Genomic DNA, 20,343 nt, shown 5'->3' on the forward strand with positions numbered 1-20,343 from the left:
GTATATTTTACACCTGTTACACTAGCAGACGTAAAATATTTCAAAGCTGCACCAATTATCTATACAAATCCACAAGATAATAAGAGGAATAGCGGATAGGCAGCAGGGAGGACTGGTGCATCATTTTGCATGAAAGATCAGTGAAGACATAATACATGCAGCTCAAAAAGCTCCCCTATGGGTCTTGTTTGGGGACAATACAATCATACTACCTAGACTAGCCTACATCACCACAATGCAATGTATAATTGCATTATTGTTTTCACGTGAGTACAAAATTCTACTCTTGGCTGTAAACTGCAGTGAAAATGTCATTTGAATAAAGGCCCAAACACTCTACAATTTGAATGTTTCATTCCATTTGGATCAGTTGTGGGTCTACTCGACAGTTTATAAGGTCTAGAAAGGCACAGAAGCAGGCCAGTCTGGCTGTATTCTTTACTTATGATACTGAGATGCGCTGTCTGTTACGGATCATCATTCTCCCAAGTCGTCCTATAATAATTTGGCCACATAGGCCTATGCTCCCTGCAGGCCCAGTTATTCAGGAAAACTTAGAGCATGCTCTGCCTCCTCTCAGATCCAAGTGGCTATTCCTTGGCACCAAAAACCATAATGCTATTTGTACCATAAAACTTCAATTAAAACGCAGTCTCAAATAGCAGCCTGTCCCTTTTAATAGCCAGGGCATAGATTTCAGAAAATAAACACCTGTTTCAAATAAACCCTCTTCCTTCTCTTGAACAATTGTGGAGCTTTTTGATGCCAGGTCAATTAAAAACATGCCATTGTAATGATGTGAAATAAAATCAATTATCTTTTAATTATTTCCATATTTAAGAATTTCAATACATTATTGTAATGAAACAGGTAAAGAGAGCGAGCTTGTCCGCGGTAGGTGGCGATCCCGCAATCTTCTGCCGGAGCCTAGCACTATCGACGGCACAGCCCAATTTTATTTAGATGATTACTCGCAGTGCTACGGGCCAAAAGGTTGAGAGTTCAGCGACCATTGTGTATATGGAATTAATTATTACTGAATTAATTGGGCGAACCATTATGGTTCTGAATTATGATTTATTAACTCAAGCAAGTAAAACATTTGCTAAGTGATATAACATTAATGAATGTCAGATCTGCTAAATGCAAAGATATTCTACATGTGACAGGCGCCGTGATATAATTAAGCAATAAGGCCCGAGGTGGTGTGGTATATGGCCAATATACCACAGCTAAGGGCTGTGCCTAGGCACTCTGCGGTTGTGTCGTGGTTTACACACAATACCCCATAATGGCAAAGAGAAAACAGATTTTCAGAATTTCTTTACTTAAGTATTCAGACCCATAGCATTGAGACTCGAAATTGAGGTCAGGTGCATCCGGTTTCCATTGATCATCCTTAAGATGTTTCTACATGGACTCCACCAATTCAATTGATTGGACATGATTTGGAAAGGCACACACCCTTTCTATACAAGGTTCCACAGTTGACAGTGCGTGTCAGAGCAAAAACCAAGCCACGAGATCGAAGGAACTGTCCGTAGAGCTCCGAGACAGGATTGTGTCAAGGCACAGATATGGGGAAGGGTACCAAAAAAAAAATCTGCAGCATTGAAGGTCCCCAAGAACACAGTGGCCTCCAACATTCTTAAAAGGAAGAAGTTTGGAACCACCAACCTCACTAGCAGAAAGTTTGAGGTGAAATAATGCTCCCATCCAACCTGACAGAGCTTGAAAGGATCTGCAGAGAAGAATGGGAGAAACTCCCTAAATACAGGTGTGCCAAGCTTGTAGCGTCATACCCAAGAAGACTCGAGGCTGTTATCGCTGCCCAAGGTGCTTCAACAAAGTACTGAGTAAAGGTTCTGAATACTTATATAAATGTGATCAGTTAAAACAAATAATAATTAGGAAACATGTCTAAAATCCTGTCTTTGCTTTGTCATTGGGGTATTGTGTGCAGATTTATGATAAATATTTAATCAATTTTAAAGTAAGGCTTTAACCTAACACAATGTGGAAAAAGTCAAGGGGTCTGAATTCTTTCTGAAGGCACTGTATAATGGAGTTCAAAATACTTAAATTCCTTTCAAATGAGTGTTTGCTTGAGTCTGCATGGAGTGCTAGACAGGCCTGGGTTACAGGGTTGGGAGATTTCTATTGGCGTATTAAGCCAGATGGCAGGCAAGCCCTTCTTTTACTCCTGCTATGTTAGGTAAGCTCAAACAGGCACAGAATTTTTCTTTTCTTACATATTTGAAAAATAAAGTCTGGTACCATGGCAATTGAGATGTTATGATTCGTTGATACAGTTTAACCAAGTACATTATAAAGTGGGGGAAATATACAACATAAAGCAAACTCATTCCCCCACATTACCTATAAACTATTATCAACCGGTTACACTGTGTGAAGAAAATGCTACCTACTTACTATTCAGACAATTTAGGCATACAGTTAAATGTATTGATGGGAACTAAGTGTGAACCTGGCTTGAATGTTTTGTACAGTTGAAATCAGTCATTGTCAAAGTGTTTACCCTTAGCTCTGTCTGTTGAGTGTCTGGTATGCTTGCTTTAAAGTCTTAACCACTCTCCAGCGACTGTTTGCATTTGTAAATGTTCTAATGGAGCTGAATGTCTTGTTGAAATGCTGGGCCCTCCAAAGGACCCACCATCATTCACAGTTTGAACTGTATCACAGATGACAACCCCATAAAAATTCTCAATGTATTATGCATTTACAAAGCACTAGGGTTATTCAATCCTGGTCCTGGAGACCAACGTGCAGGCTTTTATTCCAGCCCAGTAACACAGCTCAACTAATCAAGGGTTCGATAAGTAGAATCAGGTGTAGTCCTGGGCTACAACAAAAGCCTTCATGCCCTGGAGTTAAGATCAGCCTGCTTTAAACCAGACACACCAAAACCACATATACAGCATTACCTTTTGATTTATTACAATCTCATTTTGTGGTACAAAGAAGTTCACAACTTTACATTCATATAACAAATCACTTCTCTTCAGACAGGAGATATATGAGTGGGAATGCTACCTAACATAGAAACAGTGATAAAGCGCAACATGGCAATCGAGGCTCGCGAGAAGAGATAACGACTGAGTTTCCTTCCCAGGAAACAGTGGTGGTTGTTAATTCCCCAACCCTAACTCAAACGACACCTCTTCAGTGATTTATTCTGGTACAGAGTATCTACACTAATATACAGAAAACATTTGGTAGATTACCATTATTTTTTGATAGTGATTCAAATCTAGGCAAAGCCCTGATCCTGCCATGGTGTTAAGGATTTGTGACTTAACCAAAAGGCACTGCTGTGTTGGTTTGGCTGCGAGGATGATGACTGAATCACACTAATTGATGGCCTGAAACCATTTCTAATATAACCAAGAAATATGGTGTATGCATAAATCACAGAAAAATTTTAAGAGAACCCAGAAGTTTAAACTGCTAAATACTATAAAATAATTATAAATCTTTTTTGAAAACATTGGTGGTTTGTTTAACTAGGATAAACACCATATTTTGTGCATATTTTGCATATAGGCTAGCTAACGCATACCTGTTTATTAAGCTAACTATCAGGGCATACATGAGGCATGGATACACAAACAATAAGCCATTGGGAAAAAGATGAAACACTATACTGACAATGGAATGAAAACTATACTATAAACAACTGAATAAAGGCATGGCTTTTCAGATAGCGTCAGTGTATTTGACTGATTTGGGGACAGATCTTCTCCCATAGGGCTGCAGTCTGACCATATTCATTTCTGTGTGAACTTAGGCAAAATGGACAGGAAACTACATGTAAGAACTGACAGCAATGCTGTCTCTCGTCATCTGTGCAGCAAGTAGCCTGAGGAATTACAAAAACAATCATGATAGTTTGCCATTTAATTAGCTATAGTATTTACTGACAGTCTGTAGTAAGATCTTCTATAGCGGATGGTAAGTGCAACAGGTAGAACTACCCCCAGGTGGAAGTTAAGGCATCACATCTTGGAGGAGGCAGCGACGGCAGAGGCACTGCCACGAGTGTACACTCTCACAGTGTCCTGGTAGAGAGGAGGAGGGAAGGAGACAAAGGGAGAGAAAGACAAAAATAAGTTAGAGCTCAATGCTAAACTTCTATTAATTTAATTTGACTAGATTTGTGGATATAAACAAGTAAAACACAATCTTGTTTATGAGGGGTCCTGAGAGGAACAGTTACAACACAAATATATACTAAATGTAAAGGATAAGAAAAAAGTAAACGAAACGTTCTACATGTAAAACAATATACAAGTACACTATTTAGTTCATGTGTGCAACTTTTGATTTTCATGAAGGCTCTGCAATATACCTAAAATGATTTGACTATACTTGGATCTTTCATTCAAATATTTCCATCCAATTATTCCCACGCATCTGCAACGAGCCGTCTCAGATATGCAAGTGCTTTTCCTATTTTAACTATACTTTCATTGAAATAGGCAAATACCCTTTTAAATGACATAAGCTTTAGTGTCCGTTGGCTCAGTGTTGTTGAGTAGGGCCTGAACCCTGTTTCCATAGTCTGCATGCACAGCCATCAGGTTCTGAATCTGGAAAAACAGGGTGCAAGAGCAGGGAGAGACGGTCAGAAGTGTTGATAGCGATGGCAGTAAAATAGATACATTATACAATATTGCATTGCAAAGATGACCTTCGTGGTAGTGAGGAAGATGATGCCTGGGAAATACACTGCTCAAAAAAATAAAGGGGACACTTAAACAACACAATGTAACTCCAAGTCAATCACACTTCTGTGAAATCAAACTGTCCACTTAGGAAGCAACACTGATTGACAATACATTTCACATGCTGTTATGCAAATGGAATAGACAACAGGTGGAAATTATAGGCAATAAGCAAGACACCCCCAATAAAGGAGTGGTTCAGCAGGTGGTGACCACAGACCACTTCTCAGTTCCTATGCTTCCTGGCTGATGTTTTGGTCACTTTTGAATGCTGGCGGTGCTTTCACTCTAGTGGTAGCATGAGACGGAGTCTACAACCCACACAAGTGGCTCAGGTAGTGCAGCTCATCCAGGATGGCACATCAATGCGAGCTGTGGCAAGGTTTGCTGTGTCTGTCAGCGTAGTGTCCAGAGCATGGAGGCGCTACCAGGAGACAGGCCAGTACATCAGGAGACGTGGAGGAGGCCGTAGGAGGGCAACAACCCAGCAGCAGGACCGCTACCTCCGCCTTTGTGCAAGGAGGAGCAGGATGAGCACCGCCAGAGCCCTGCAAAATGACCTCCAGCAGGCCACAAATGTGCATGTGTCTGCTCAAACGGTCAGAAACAGACTCCATGAGGGTGGTATGAGGGCCCGACGTCCTCAGGTGGGGGTTGTGCTTACAGCCCAACACCGTGCAGGACGTTTGGCATTTGCCAGAGAACACCAAGATTGGCAAATTTGCCACTGGCGCCCTGTGCTCTTCACAGATGAAAGCAGGTTCACACTGAGCACGTGACAGAGTCTGGAGACGCCGTGGAGAACGTTCTGCTGCCTGCAACATCCTCCAGCATGACCGGTTTGGCGGTGGGTCAGTAATGGTGTGGGGTGGCATTTCTTTGGGGTGCAGCACAGACCTCCATGTGCTCGCCAGAGGTAGCCTGACTGCCATTAGGTACCGAGATGAGATCCTCAGACCCCTTGTGAGACCATTTGCTGGTGCGGTTGGCCCTGGGTTCCCCCTAATGCAAGACAATGCTAGACATCATGTGGCTGGAGTGTGTCAGCAGTTCCTGCAAGAGGAAGGCATTGATGCTATGGACTGGCCCGCCCGTTCCCCAGACCAGAATCCAATTGAGCACATCTGGGACATCATGTCTCGCTCCATCCACCAACGCCACGTTGCACCACAAACTGTCCAGGAGTTGGCGGATGCTTTAGTCCAGGTCTGGGAGGAGATCCCTCAGGAGACCATCCACCACCTCATCAGGAGCATGCCCAGGTGTTGTAGGGAGGTCATACAGGCACGTGGAGGCCACACACACTACTGAGCCTCATTTTGACTTGTTTTAAGGACATTACATCAAAGTTGGATCAGCCTGTAGTGTGGTTTTCCACTTTAATTTTGAGTGTGACTCCAAATCCAGACCTCCATGGGTTGATAAATTGGATTTCCATTGATTATTTTTGTGTGATTTTGTTGTCAGCACATTCAACTATGTAAAGAAAAAAGTATTTAATAAGATGATTTATTTCATTCAGATCTAGGATGTGTTGTTTAAGTGTTCCCTTTATTTTTTTGAGCAGTGTATATAGTGCCTTCAGAAAGTATTCACACCCCTTGACTTTTTCCACATTTTGTTGTGTTATGCAGCCTGAATTAAAAAAAAAATATTTAATCCCACTGGCCTACACACAATACCCCATAATGTCCAAATGTAATGTTTTTCTAAATATTTATAAATTAATAAAAAATGAAAAGCTGAAAATGTTTTGAGTCAATAAGTATTCAACCTGTTTGTTATGGCCAGCCTAAACAAGTTCAGGAGTAAACATGTGTTTAACAACTCACAAGTTGCATGGACTCACTGCGCAATAATATTGTTTAACAACTACCTCATCTGTGTACCCCACACAAAAAACTATCTGTAAGGTCCCTCAGCCGAGCAGTGAATTTCAAACAGATTCAACCACAAAGACCAAGGAGGTTGTTCAATGCCGTGCAAAGGGCACCTAATTGGTAGATAAAACAAATTAAAAAACAGACATTGAATATCCTTTTGAGCATGAAGTTATTAATGACACTTTGGATGGTGTATCAATACAGCCAGTCACTACAAATTTACAGGCATTCTTCCTAACTCAGTCGACAGAAAAGGAGGAAACCGCACAGGGATTTCACCATGAGGCCAATGGTGACTTTAAAACAGTTACAGAGTTTAATGGCTGTGATAGCAGAAAAAAATCCTAGAGGATAACCTGGTTCAGTCTGCTTTCCACCAGACACTGGGAGATGAATTCACCTTTCAGCAGGACAATAACCTAAAACAAGGTCAAATCTACACTGGAGTTGCACACAGTACCAAGAAGACAGTGAATGTTCCTGGGTGGCTGAGTTACAGTTGACTTAAATCTGCTTGAAAATCTATGGCAAGACCTGAAAATAGTTGTCTAGCCATGACCAACAACCGATTTGACAGAGCTTGAAGAATTTTGAAAATAATAATAGGCAAATATTGCACAATCCAGGTGTGGAAAGCTCTTAGAGACTTACCCAGAAACACTCACAGCTGTAATCGCTGCCAAAAGGTGATTCTAACATGTATTGACCCAGGGGGTTGAATACTGAAGTAATCAAGGTATAATGGGGTTTATTTTTCATATATACATTTTATTTGTTTTTACAAATATACTTTTTTTCTTCCACAGATGGTTTTGTGTAGACCGTTGACAAAAAAAAGACTATTAAATCAAATTGTAATCCCACTTCGTACAAACAAAACGTGTAAAAAGTCAAGGGGTGTGAATACTTTCTGATGACAGTGTGGTGGAGGAGAGTTTGATTTGAATAGTAACGATAAAAAACATGATAGAAATAACTTGATTGCTGAGCTCAATGATGATAAAAATGGTGACTTAATCATAATGATGAGGACTCACCCAGCGTTTCTGGATGAAGACTTGGGCTCCCTTCAGGGCACCAGCCATGTTCTGACAGAGCCTCTGGCGCTCCTCCTCATTCAGCACCTCAGTGAAGAAGGTACGCACCTGCAATACACACACAAGGTCAAGCAACTGGTCACACGCGCATTAATAAACAATTAAACTATCAATAAATAAGTATTTCATTATTTGTAATCATTTATAAGCATTACAGTTAGGGATTTTTTGAATTTATAGATTACAAAGCCTTTATAAACATTTGAACACAGAAACAAAGTAGTACTGCTTAAAAAAGGAGATTTTGAGTTCTATATAGAGTGTATCATCATTGTGCCTGGCAGAGAACACAGATCTCTATGTGTATGAATTCCCCCTCAGGTCACATCAGTGCAACCTTCTGTACTGGAGAGGAGCCTATCAACCTCTCGCGACCAGGAACCCTGGTTGACCCCAGTGGCCAGGAGGAGCCCCTTTTGAAGTACCAGGCTTGACCAGCAGGGCCAGGATATGGCCCCAGTCTACACATCCTGGAAGAGCCAGAGCTGGAATGCTCTTTGCTCCAGTATGACGGGTAATAAAGTCCAGATCCACAAACGTTTTTTGAACTACATTAAGTGGCAAGCCCTTTTCTAAAACACATTGCCTGACAGCGCATCAAAACATGAGCCTCGTAAAATGTTGGGGTTAGTGAAAAGTATGTTTTATGTTCCTCTTAGAAATTGTCTTTCTTCCTTGAAGCCGAGCTAACTATTGCGGATCACCGGCTTGTATCCGACTGACCTTGGTTTGTCCCATACAAAAAAAATAAAACAAAAACTTGGTCGACCGAATGCCGCCTGTTCTATTGACCAATCAATTGCTATATTTTTCCATATTCGGAAAGTATTCAGATAACTTTCCTTTTCCCAAATGTTCTTACATTACAGCCTTTAAAATACTTTTTCCTCCCTCATCAATCTACACACACACACACACACACATACCCCGTAATGACAAAGTTCATTACATTTCTAAAAAATAAAAAACAGAAATATCTTATTTAACATCTGTATTTCAGACGCTTTGCCATGAGACTCGAAATTGAGCTCAGGTAAATCCTGTTTCCATTGATCATCCTTGAGATGTTTCTTCAACTTGATTCGAGTCCACCTGTGGTAAATTCAATTGATTGGACAGGCGCACACCTGTCTATATAAAAAAAATGGTCAAAACCAAGCCATGAGGTCGAAGGAATTGTCCGTAGAGCTCCGAGACAGGATTGTGTCGAGGCACAGAGCTGGGTACCCCAACATTTCTGCAGCATTGAAGATCCAAGAACACAGTGGCCTCTATCATTCTTAAATGGAACCATCAAGACTCTTCCTAAAGCTGGCCGCCTGGCCAAACTGAGCAATCGGGGGAGAAGAGCCTTGGTCACGGAGGTGACCAAGAACCCGATGGTGACTCTGACAGAGCTCCAGAGTTCCTCTGTGGAGATGGGAGAACCTTCCAGAAGGACAACCATCTCGGCAGCACTCCACCAATCAGGCCTTTATGATAGAGTGGCCAGACAGAAGCCACATGACAGCCCACTTGGAGTTTGCCAAAAAGGCACCTAAAGACCCTCAGACCATGAGAAACAAGATTCTCTTCTCTGATGAAACCAAGATTGAACTCTTTGGTCTGAAGGGACTGGGAGACTGGTCAGGGTCGAGGCAAAGATGAACAGAGAGATCCTGACTTACGGTAGAGAAATTAACATTCAATTCTCTGGCAAGAGCTCTAGTGGACATTCCTGCAGTCAGCATGCAAATTGCATGCTTCCTCAAAACTTGAGACATCTGTGGCATTGTGTTGTGACAAAACTGCACATTTTAGATTGGCCTTTTATTGTCCCTTCCACAAGGTGCATCTGTGTAATGATCATGCTGTTTAAATCAGCTTCTTGATATGCCACACTTGTCGACTGGATGGATTATCTTGGCAAAGGAGAAATGATCACTAACAAGGATGAAAGAAGAACATTTCGGGGATCTTTTATTTCAGCTCATCAAAACAGGAGACCAACACTTTACGTGTTGTATTTATTATGTTGTTCAGTGTATTTCCAAAACTTTGGTGTACTTTAATGTAACTAGGGCTGACTCCAATTAGTCGACTGGTCGATTGTTTGGTCGATAGGCTGTTGGTCGACCAAGATTTTATTTTGTCAAGCAGTAGCAAAAATATATATACACACACATTTTTTTTTTTTTAAATGGCACACGACACACCTGGCTGAGTCGCGCCCATCTCAGTGAACTAATCCATTGTGCGCTACATAGATACATTACCTGTGTGACATTATCGTCATCAGCGCTGTTGTAGCGGCCCACATCTGGGGACACCTTAAACCTGGTCTCCACGTGCTGGGGCTGGGTCTCTGGAGCACTGAAGCTGTTGGGGAAGTAGTTGGGAGCGCCAGCCTGGTTGTCGAACATGCACATGGGCCCGTCTCGCTGGTAGTTGGCCACACAGGTCCTGAAGGGGCAGTTGACGGGCAGCTGCAGGTAGTTGGTTCCCAGCCGGTGGCGGTGTGTGTCTGGGTAGGAGAACAGACGCCCCTGCAGCATCTTGTCGGGGCTGGGCTCGATGCCAGGGGGCATATTGCTGGGGTCAAAGGCCAGTTGCTCGATCTCAGCAAAGTAGTTGGTAGGGTTTCTGTTGAGCACCAACCTCCCCACCAGAATGAGGGGGTACTCCTTGTGAGACCACACCTAAGGAAAAAATAAGTGTTGCTACTTCTCAGGCCAACCAAGGTGCATGGATGTGCAAGCGATTTCTAGCCATTCTTAGAGGACAAAGATTTTTTTAATGCATGCATGCATGACCCCTACCCTATATTATCCCGAAAAGATTGCAGCTATTCAGTCAGTTACCCATTATTCTACCATTCACAAACGCTATGACACCATAACAGATCTCAGACCACTTTCAGAGGTTATGTGGAGTAAGTCCCCCCTCTGGTGGAAAAGTCAGAGTACTGCAAATGTATGGATACTCAGAATATTTTTGGGGACATCTTGTTTAAATGGCTAACAAAGTACAATACTTTGTCACATTCTTAAAAAAAAAAAAAAAAGTATTGATCAAATGTTAAGGAATGTACCTACTATAAGGGTTAGGGTCCCCACATAATTGAATAAATCAAAATTGTATCTCTATGCTACCTTGGTCAGGTCAAAGGGGTTCCACTGGAACTTCTCGGCCTGGTCAAAGGTCATGATCTGGATGTAGAATGACCAGGAAGGGAATTCGCCATTGGCGATGGAGGTGTAAAGGTCTCGAATGGCGTAGTCCGGGTCGGTGGAGGCCAGGCGCTCGGCGTCCTCAGGTTTCATGTTCTTGATACCCTGGTTGGTCTGAGAGGAGAGCAGAGGAAGGATGCTATGGGTTACTATGGACACGTCCCAATTTTTCTAACTAGGTTTACTTCTTTTCCCACTATTACTCTCTTGCATCCTTCAGTTAATTAAGTATAGTCGACTCCTATATCTATTTAAGTGTAGTACATTTCACTAGTCCTGTAGCATCTTTTTTGAGGATAATACAGTGCCACCGTTGTGGCCCGCTAACAAGGACTGCGGGCCCCCCCTCTCCTCCTCCGTGGCCGAGGTGAGTAAGACATTTAAACGTATTAACCCTTGCAAGGCTTAACCCTCCCTAGCCGCGCAAACAAGCTGGCTGGAGGGTTTACGGACATATTCAATCGCTCCCTATCCCAGTCTGCTGTCCCCACATGCTTCAAGATGGCCACCATTGCTACTGTACCCAAGAAAGCAAAGCTAACTAAATGACTACCGCCCCATAGCACTCACTTCTGTCATCATGAAGTGCTTTGAGAAACTAGTCAAGGATCATATCACCTCCACCTTCCCTGTCACCCTAGACTCACTTCAGTTTGCATACCGCCCCAACTGGTCCACAGACGATGCAATCACTATCACACTGCCCTATCCCATCTGGACAAGAGGAATACCTATGGAAGAATGCTGTTCATTGACTACAGCTCAGCATTCAACACCATAGTACCCTCAAAGCTCATCATTAAGCTGGAGGCCCTGGGTCTCAACCCCGCCCTGTGCAACTGGGTCCTGGACTTTCTGACGGGCCGCCCCCAGGTGCTGAAGGTAGGAAACATCTCCACGTCGCTGACCCTCAACACTGGGGCCCCACAAGTGTGCGTGTTCAACCCCCTCCTCTACTCACTGTTCACCCATTACTGCGTGGCCATGCACGCCTCCAACTCAATCATCAAATTTGCAGACGACACAACAGTAGCGGGCTTGATTACCAACGAGACAGCCTACAGGGAGGAGGCGAGGGCAGGAAAACAACCTCTCACTCAATGGCTACAAAACAAGGGAGATGATTGTGGACTTCAGGAAACAGCAGAGGGAGCACCCCCGTATCCACATGGAAGGGACAGTAGTGGAGAAGGTGGAAAGTTAAGTTCCTCGGCGTACACATCACAGACAAACTGAAATGGTACACCCACACAGACAGCATGGTGAAGAAGACTCAACAGTGCCTCTTCAACCTCAGGAGGCTGAAGAAATTTGGCTTGTCACCTAAAACCCTGACAAACTTTTACAGGTGCACAACCGAGAGCATCCTGTCGGGCTGTATCACCGCCTAGTACGGCAACTGCACCACCCTCAACCGCAAGGCTTTCCAGAGGGTGGTGCTGTCTGCACAACGCATCACCGGAGGCAAACTACCTGCCCTCCAAGACACCTACAGAACCCGATGTCACAGGAAGGCCAAAAAGATCATCAAGGACAACAACCACCCAAACCACTGATTGTTCACCCCGCTACCATCCAGAAGGCGAGGTCAGTACAGGTGCATCAAAGCTGGGACCGAGAGACTGAAAAACAGCTTCTATCTCAAGGCCATCCGACTGCTAAACAAAAATCACTAACTCAGAGAGGCTGCTGCCTACATAGAGACTCATATCACTGCCCACTTTAATAAATGGATCACTAGTCACTTTAAACAATGCCACTTTAATAAATGTTAACATATCTTACATTACTCATATGTATATAAACACTGTACCTTATACCATCTATTGCACCATGCCTATGCCGCTCGGCCATCTCTCATCCATATATTTATATGTACATACTCTTATTCATTCCTTTACACTTGTGTGTATAAGGTAGTTGTTGTGAAATTGTTAGATTACTTGTTAGATATTACTGCACTGTCGGAAGTAGAAGCACAAGAATTTCGCTACACTTGAATTAACATCTGCTAACCATGAGTATGTGACCAATAAAATGTGACTATATTTTTTAGTTATGCTCTGACCTTGTAGTGGAACTTGCAGTAGACGGGCTGACAGTCGGCGTTCACCAGCTTGAAGGTGTGGGATCCGTAGCCGTTCATGTGGCGGAATCCGTCGGGCAGACCACGGTCACTGAACAGGAAGGACACCTTCACAGAGATTAAGACAAAATGATGAACAAGGGCACATATTCAGTCATAAGCAATTTAGCCATTGTGCTAAGTAAATAAGATTAGAATAAGAAGAATGATATAATCTATTTAAATTAATGCAGCAACCACCATTTCTAGATGTACTGGCACAGCTTTTAAGTTGTTAATGACATGTTCTTACTAGAATTTGGCTTAGTGTGGGGTGAAATCAGAAAATACAATGCATTTTCTGATTCCAACTATCGTGCGTGTACAGGTTTGGTGGCGAGTAGAGAGGAGCAGATACAGTACCTGATGCATACACTCAGGCCGCAGGCTCCAGAAGTCCCACACCATGTCTGGGTCCTTCAGGTGAGTCTGGGGGTTGCGCTTCTGAGAGTGGATGAAGGATGGGAACTGCACAAACAAAGGGAAATTAGAGAGATGTGGTCATGGTATTTACTATCATATGGGGAGATGAACTAATGTATTAGCCTGGTTGCCAGTCTGTTCAGCTAACATTCCACTCCTTGTACTCCATGTCATGTGTCAAAGACTGAATCTAGGCAAGGCACACCCAGGCGCAATCTTGACTCACACGTCTGAACTCACCAGCATTGCATCCCTGATAAAGAATATGGGGGTGTTGTTGCCAGTAAGGTCCCAGTTGCCCTCGTCAGTGTAGAACTTGACTGCAAAGCCACGTGGGTCTCTCACTGTGTCAGCTGAGCCCGATTCCCCAGCTACATGAGTTGGAGACAAAAATAGGTTGATAAGAAACACACATGGACAACCAGTTTAAACACAATACACTATTTGCAGAATAAAAAATAGGACATTGTGTATTTTCTGGTATTTATTCAATGGTGTATTGATGATGTAAAGTGGATTCTGAAATGATCGACTCCCTTGATAAACACAAGCAAAAGTGACTGTATACTAGGGATGCACCGATATGACATCTTCGGCAGATACCCGATATTTTCCTTGCAAAAAAAAAGTGTGTTCATGGGGCTGACATTGCTGGCCCAAATGTCAGTAGTGAAGCTAATAGCAGTGACTCTCATGGAGGCAAGTTTCAACAATATTGTGTAACTCTGGTAGGGCAACATCTGAAAAATAGTGTGTACCGGGGCTCGACCAGTTGGCAAAAACCAACATCATCCACGACAGAGCATGGTTGATTGTCAAGGGCAATGAAATCCATTATCTTGGCGTTAATGGTTTCGCCTTATCTCACAGAAATGTTCTTACTCTTTCAAATGACAGCTCGACCTGAACTTGTTGGAAGTGTGGGCTTAATATTTTTCTGCTTTTGTTCTGTGTAGCGCTGTATTTTTCGTGGCGTCATTACGTCACCTACTTACATTATGCATTCTTGTACTGGGTAAAGTTCATGATAACGTTGACCTGAACAAGAGCCCCAGGACCAGTGGAAGCAAAATAGCCCCATAACATCAAAGATCAATTTGGCAAAAACAAATTTAGACATTAATAAATTAATTTCTATAGCTTCCAAAAAATATATATTTTTTTACAATGGTGGGGAAGTGCCAAGATGGAGGCGCGTTGGCTTCAGAAAGCACCCCCTCTGTCAGTCATCTAGTGTATATATTGCATTTTATACTTACAGGAGCAATAAGGGTACATCGACAGCTTTTTCACCTAGTCGGCTCGGAATTTGAAACAGCGACCTTTTGGTTATTGGCCAAACGCACTTAACCGCTAGGCTACCTGACTGTCCAGAATTCTTCAGATATCGGCAAACATTGCTCTTGCAGACAAGAATTCTCTTAGTAATTTCCTCTACAGTAGCAGTAGTCAAATTGGTAGCTAGCAAATCTGATAGTGTTTCTTTTTGCATGTCCTTAAGGAAACAAAAGTAACTGTGTAAATGTGTTTGTAACAGTTTTATAGAAAAACCGGAGTGAGCAGCCTCAAAATACCAGATTTTTTTTTTTAATGTAGGCTAATGTCTTACCCACGGTGGAGAAGCGAATAGCGATAGGTGTGGTCTTGCCCACATGCTCAAACACCTTGGCCTTGCAGTAGCGAGAGATGTCATGTGTCACCTCAAAGTACCCAAAAGCTCCTGTGTAGGAAGAGGCAGATAATGGTCAGTTAATGAGTATATAGTACCAGTAAAAACTTTGGACACACCTACTCATTCAAGGGTTTTTCTTGATTTTTACTATTTTCTACATTGTAGAAAAACAGTTAAGACATCAAAACTGTTAAATAACACATATGGAATCATGTAGTAACCCAAAAAGTTTTATATTTGAGATTCTTCAAAGTAGCCACCCTTTGCCTTGATGACAGCTTTGCACACTCTTGGCACTCTCTCAACCAGCTTCATGAGGTAGTCACCTGGAATGCATTTCAATTAAACAGGTGTGTATTGTTAAAAGTTAATTTGTGGAATTTCTTTCCTTCTTAATGCATTTGAGCCAATCATTTGTGTGGTGACAAGGTACGGGTGGTACACAGAAGATAACCCTATTTGGTAAAATACCAAGTCCATATTATGGCAAGAACAGCTCAAATAAGTGTTAGGTTCTAAATGAGCCTAGTAAAACTCATGTACGATTAGTAAAGGTTAAACTAAATGTATTCACCCATTGGGTCATACAGCTGCATAAGACAAAGACATGGTTCCACCAGTGGTAGTATATATACACCCCAATTTGGGGTGGAATCTTCTCCTCTAAACATTACATATTTGTTGCTAGGCCGGAAATTAAGTGACGCAGGTAATAAACTGTTCCTTCTCCCTTAACGTGACCTAACCTCAGCCCCCTTCCTCACTAAGCCACATCTCTCCACCCTTATCAGTGCCATGCCAACATGTGATCATCTTTCCTTCACTTTGTATATTCCAAGCTTAATTGCCTCCACCCATATACATTCATTCTACAGATAACCATTAACTTCTGGTGTAGACCCTAGACTATAGCACTCAATATTTCAATAGGATACCTGGTAATTAACACTATTCCAAGTTTAGGAGTCAGAACCCAGAATCCATCATAAGCAAAGAGAAACGACAGTCCAATATTACTTTAAGACATGAAGGTCAGTCAATACGGAAAACTTAAAGAACTTTGAAAGTTTCTTCAACAGACTTGTCTATTTAAATAAATTACATTTCGCAACAAAAAAACATTTAAAATAAATAAATAATAAAACAAATAAAACAGCAAAAACCATCAAGCGCTATAATGAAACTGGCTCTCATGAGGACCGCCACAGGAAAGGAAGACCCAGAGTTACCTCTGCTGCAGAGGATAAGTTCATTAGAGTTACCAGCCTCAGAAACTGAAGCCCAAATAAACGCTTCACAGAGTTCAAGTGACAGACACATCAACTGTTCAGAGAAGACTGTGTGAATCAGGCCTTCATGGTCAAATTGCTGCAAAGAAACCACTACTAAAAGGACACCAATAAGAAGAAGAGGCTTGCTTGGGCCAAGAAACACATGCAATGGACATTAAACCGGTAGAAATCTGTCCTTTGGTCTGATGAGTCCAAATTTTAGATTTTTGGTTCGACCCGCTGTGTCTTTGTGAGACGCAGAGTAGGTGAACGAATGATGTCTGCATGTGTGGTTCCCACCGTGAAGCATGGAGGAGGTGGTGAGATGGTGCTTGGCTGGTGACACGGTCATTGATTTATTTAGAATTCAAGGCACACTTAACGAGCATGGCTACCACTGCCTTCTGCAGCAATACACCATCCCATCTGGTTTGCGCTTAGTGGGAGTATCATTTGTTTTTCAACAGAACAATGACCCATCACACCTCCAGGCTGTGTAAGGGCTATTTGACCAAGAAGGAGAGTGCTTGAGTGCTGCATCAGATGACCTGGCCTCCACAGTCACCAAAACTCAACCTAATTGAGATGGTTTGGGATGAGTTGAAGGAGTGAAGGAGTGAAGGAAAAGCAGCCAACAAGTGCTCAGCATATGTGGGAACTCCTTAAAGACTGTTGGAAAAGCATTCCAGGTGAAGCTGGTTGAGAGAATGCCAAGAGTGTGCAAATATGTCAAGGCAAAGGGTAGCTACTTTGAAGAAAATATTTTGATTTGTTTAACACTTTTTGGTTATTTCATAGTTGTGATGTCTTCACTGTTATTCTACAATGTGTAAAATAGTACAAATAAAGAAAAACCCTTGAATGAGTAGGTGTGTCCAAACTTTTGACTGGTTCTGTACATCTAGCTAGTTAGTAAACACCTACTTATAAAGCCATACACATGGTGCACTTTACCCTTCTGTATAGTGGACCAACACAGAACATCACATGATCAAGTATGGTCCTATAATATTCTGCCCCGAGTAGACTAACGAGTTACAGTTGGTATTTTGGCCTAGACCCAGAAGTAGGCCAATACTTTCTAATATGTTTATTTCAAATGTGATAGGCATGTCTGGGGAAGTATTTCCCTATACCATTACTTTGTGAGGGTCCACTTTTAAGAACAAATCTAGTAGCGTCTGACTCTTTCCAGCTCTGTAATTTCAGCCGGTCTTCAAACAGTTTCTGACAAATACAGTGAGCTCCAAAATAATTCAGACAGTGACAATTTTTTGTTGTTGCTTTAGCTTTGTACTCTAGCACTTTGGATTTGAAATGATACAATAACTATCAGCTTTAATTTGAGAGTATTTTCATCCATATCGGGTGAACCGTTTAGAAATGACAGCACATGGTCGGTCCACCCCACACACAATGATTACATCAAGCTTGTGACTTTACAAACTTGTTGGATGTAATGCTTTTGGAGCTCACTGTATATTGCATAAATGCTAATCAGTGTCTGTTAAAACGTATTGGTGGACACCCACCGCCTCCCTTGGCATGTACCACCCTCTCTGGGATGCGCTCGCGGTCGAAGTGGGCCATCTCGTCTATGAATGGGGTGTCCTGCACTAGGAGGGGCCCCCGGGGACCCGCTGTTATTATATTCAGCTTGTCCCCTATCGGGTGACCAGCCCCAGTGGTCAGGTTGTCTGGCCTCTGAAGGGGAAGCAATGACAGACGTCACACATAAGAGATTGCGCTACACACTTTATTTACACATTAGGCCTACTTTCTCTATTTCCCTTTGGTAACCGAGTAGGTCCTTTCCCTGATTCCACATCAGCTACACTTACACTCTTAATGAATGTACTTGTTCTTAAGAGACGCAACTACACACACATTAAGACTAGGAATGTACAGGTACACTTTGGGCACCTGACACTTAATAGCCTGGGCACAAGACTCAATGGTCCCATTAGGTATGTGTGATATAGGCCTTGTTTACTTACAATCTTGCATAATGTTGATCCATTAAGTCTACCCTTCCTGCGCACCAATGATTAGATAACCATCATTTGACATGGCTAAAGTCCAAGCTAAACTATAGGCAAGACAATGACATAGCTACATTTCTTATCCCAACAACTCAAGGTCCATAATCATCCAGTTATTGCAAAGTGTCCCTGATTATTCTATTCTCATCTTGCAATGTTTTCACGTTAAACCAGCAAATTAAAAAACACAAGCAGTCAACTTCTTCTTGGCATTTAATTAGGTAGCTAGTTGACGTTAGTTAGCTAATCAAAACAAATAGCTACTCTGCAGTTATGTTAAGTGAACATATTACATTGTCCCAAGAGTATGGGAGTAAACCCTAGATAACCTTGGAATTATTTTGGAATTCTATTCTACAAAATGTCAAGAAAGCTCGAGCTGCAGGGGTTTGTTGGAAATGGGCAGGGTTTGACTTTGTGATTGTGGGTATAGCAACTAGTAACTACCAGCTGCTAGTCCAAGCTAGCTAGTAGTAATAGGCTAACGTTAGTTGTAGGCAGCAGCCAGCTAGCAATTCTTGCACGATCAAAAAAAGACAATTCAAATACAAATGTGCATTCTTTGGTTGTGGAATTGATCAGTACAATGGTTCAGTAAATGTGTAGCTAACTAACTACCTAACATTAACATTATAGCTAAGTAGTCCAGGAGGCAGAAAGCAACCCTGGATGATCTCTCACCCATTTCTAAGCAGATCTGCACAACACAAACTAAGTGTTAAAAAAAATGACAAACCTGATCGCTTCGGCCCTCTTTCCATAACTTCATTTGATCGTTTGCTTTCCCTCGATCCTCGTCCATCTTAAAGGAAGACGTTTAAACCACAACTGTTTAGGGGGAAAATTATATTTCTGAGTGCTATTTAGCCACTGTACGATTAGGGTCCTACTGCTTTCTCCCCGACTCTGGCTGCTGGATCACCATCTGAACTACTTTCGGGGCAAAGAAAAAGTACCCCTGGCTGCGCACCGCAGAACAGGGCGGGGTAAACATGTAGCCCGACCCAAGACCCAAAGGTGAGCGGGTTATTTCTACGGGTAGTCAGTTATAGGTTCACGTTGTCTGGTCGAACTACAAACTTGCGATCCAACTCTCACGTCAGGCAACAGACTAAATATCGTATTTAAACATGGAAAATATTTACATTGCTAGTTGGCTAGCTTGGCAGAGATTAAGTGTCATATTTATCAGATACTGCTCACCCCATAACTAAGTGTATCACAACTGCAGTTACAATATAGCTGCTGTGTGCTTGTGTGTAGTCATCATGTTGTGTTGCCACGGAAACATATGCACACAGACAGAGAGAGATAGTTTTATTCCCTTTTATGAATAGTGTGTAGTCAGTCATGATGTTGTGTTGTCACGGGCACATATGTGCACAGAGACAGATAGCTTGATTTCCTTTAATGAATAGAAAATACAAAAATGACAGTTGTTTTATTGCTTGGTGATATTTGTTTAATTGAGTGGACACAAAGCTATTTAGCCATTTCAATTGGGAGCATAGGTCGTGATAGGCAGAAAGGGTTGACTGGATGGATATAGGTGGCTTCAAGGGAAGAATTATGGACCTTTTTATTTTAACTCAATATTCACATCCAAAGAACATCAAATAGTCAGGAGGCAGAGTTGAATGTATTAATATCTTTATTCTGTGGAAAGTGGTAAGCATAGAAGTAATACTGTATGTTATTGTAAGAATCCACTGTTCCATACACTCTTAGACGAAAGGGTTCCAAAGGGATTCTTCAGCTGTCCCCATAGCGGAAGCCTTTTTGGTTCCAGGTAGAACCCTCTGTGGAAAGGGTTTCACATGGAACACAAAAGGATTCTATTCACTGTATGTTGTTTCTGAGATGTTACCTCCAGCAA

At 42.2% G+C, this 20,343-nt stretch overlaps 1 protein-coding gene across 2 annotated transcripts; it reads right to left on the reverse strand.

The window, feature by feature from the left end:
* Positions 1-2,934: 2,934 nt before the first annotated feature.
* On the reverse strand, positions 2,935-19,495 carry LOC106586175 (catalase). 2 transcript variants are annotated; one of them, XM_045705687.1, is made up of 11 exons: positions 19,204-19,495; positions 17,958-18,129; positions 15,092-15,202; positions 13,723-13,853; positions 13,423-13,527; positions 13,003-13,128; positions 10,857-11,048; positions 9,981-10,403; positions 7,666-7,773; positions 4,536-4,610; positions 2,935-4,082 (listed from the first exon to the last, which is right to left on the reverse strand). In XM_045705687.1, exons 1-11 carry the CDS (start codon positions 19,267-19,269, stop codon positions 4,017-4,019), a joined length of 1,575 nt encoding a protein of 524 aa, XP_045561643.1. In that variant the 5' UTR covers positions 19,270-19,495; the 3' UTR covers positions 2,935-4,016. The 2 variants fall into 2 exon arrangements, with proteins under 2 accessions (XP_045561643.1, XP_045561648.1); XM_045705692.1 differs by having other exon boundaries at positions 2,935-4,079; positions 4,508-4,610.
* Between the last annotated feature and the right edge of the window lie 848 nt (positions 19,496-20,343).

The sequence above is a fragment of the Salmo salar genome, chromosome ssa02 (genome assembly GCF_905237065.1).
Source record: "Salmo salar chromosome ssa02, Ssal_v3.1, whole genome shotgun sequence".
Lineage (NCBI taxonomy): Eukaryota > Metazoa > Chordata > Actinopteri > Salmoniformes > Salmonidae > Salmo > Salmo salar.

Excerpts from the sequence above, each read along its gene's own strand:
- LOC106586175 (XM_045705687.1), bottom strand. The coding sequence starts at position 19,269 with ATGGACGAGGATCGAGGGAAAGCAAACGATCAAATGAAGTTATGGAAA. Across the intron at positions 13,528-13,722 it reads TTATCAGGGATGCAATGCTG|TTCCCATCCTTCATCCACTC; the intron begins GTGAGTTCAGAC and ends TTGTTTGTGCAG. Across the intron at positions 10,404-10,856 it reads ACCCCTTTGACCTGACCAAG|GTGTGGTCTCACAAGGAGTA; the intron begins GTAGCATAGAGA and ends TTTTTTCCTTAG.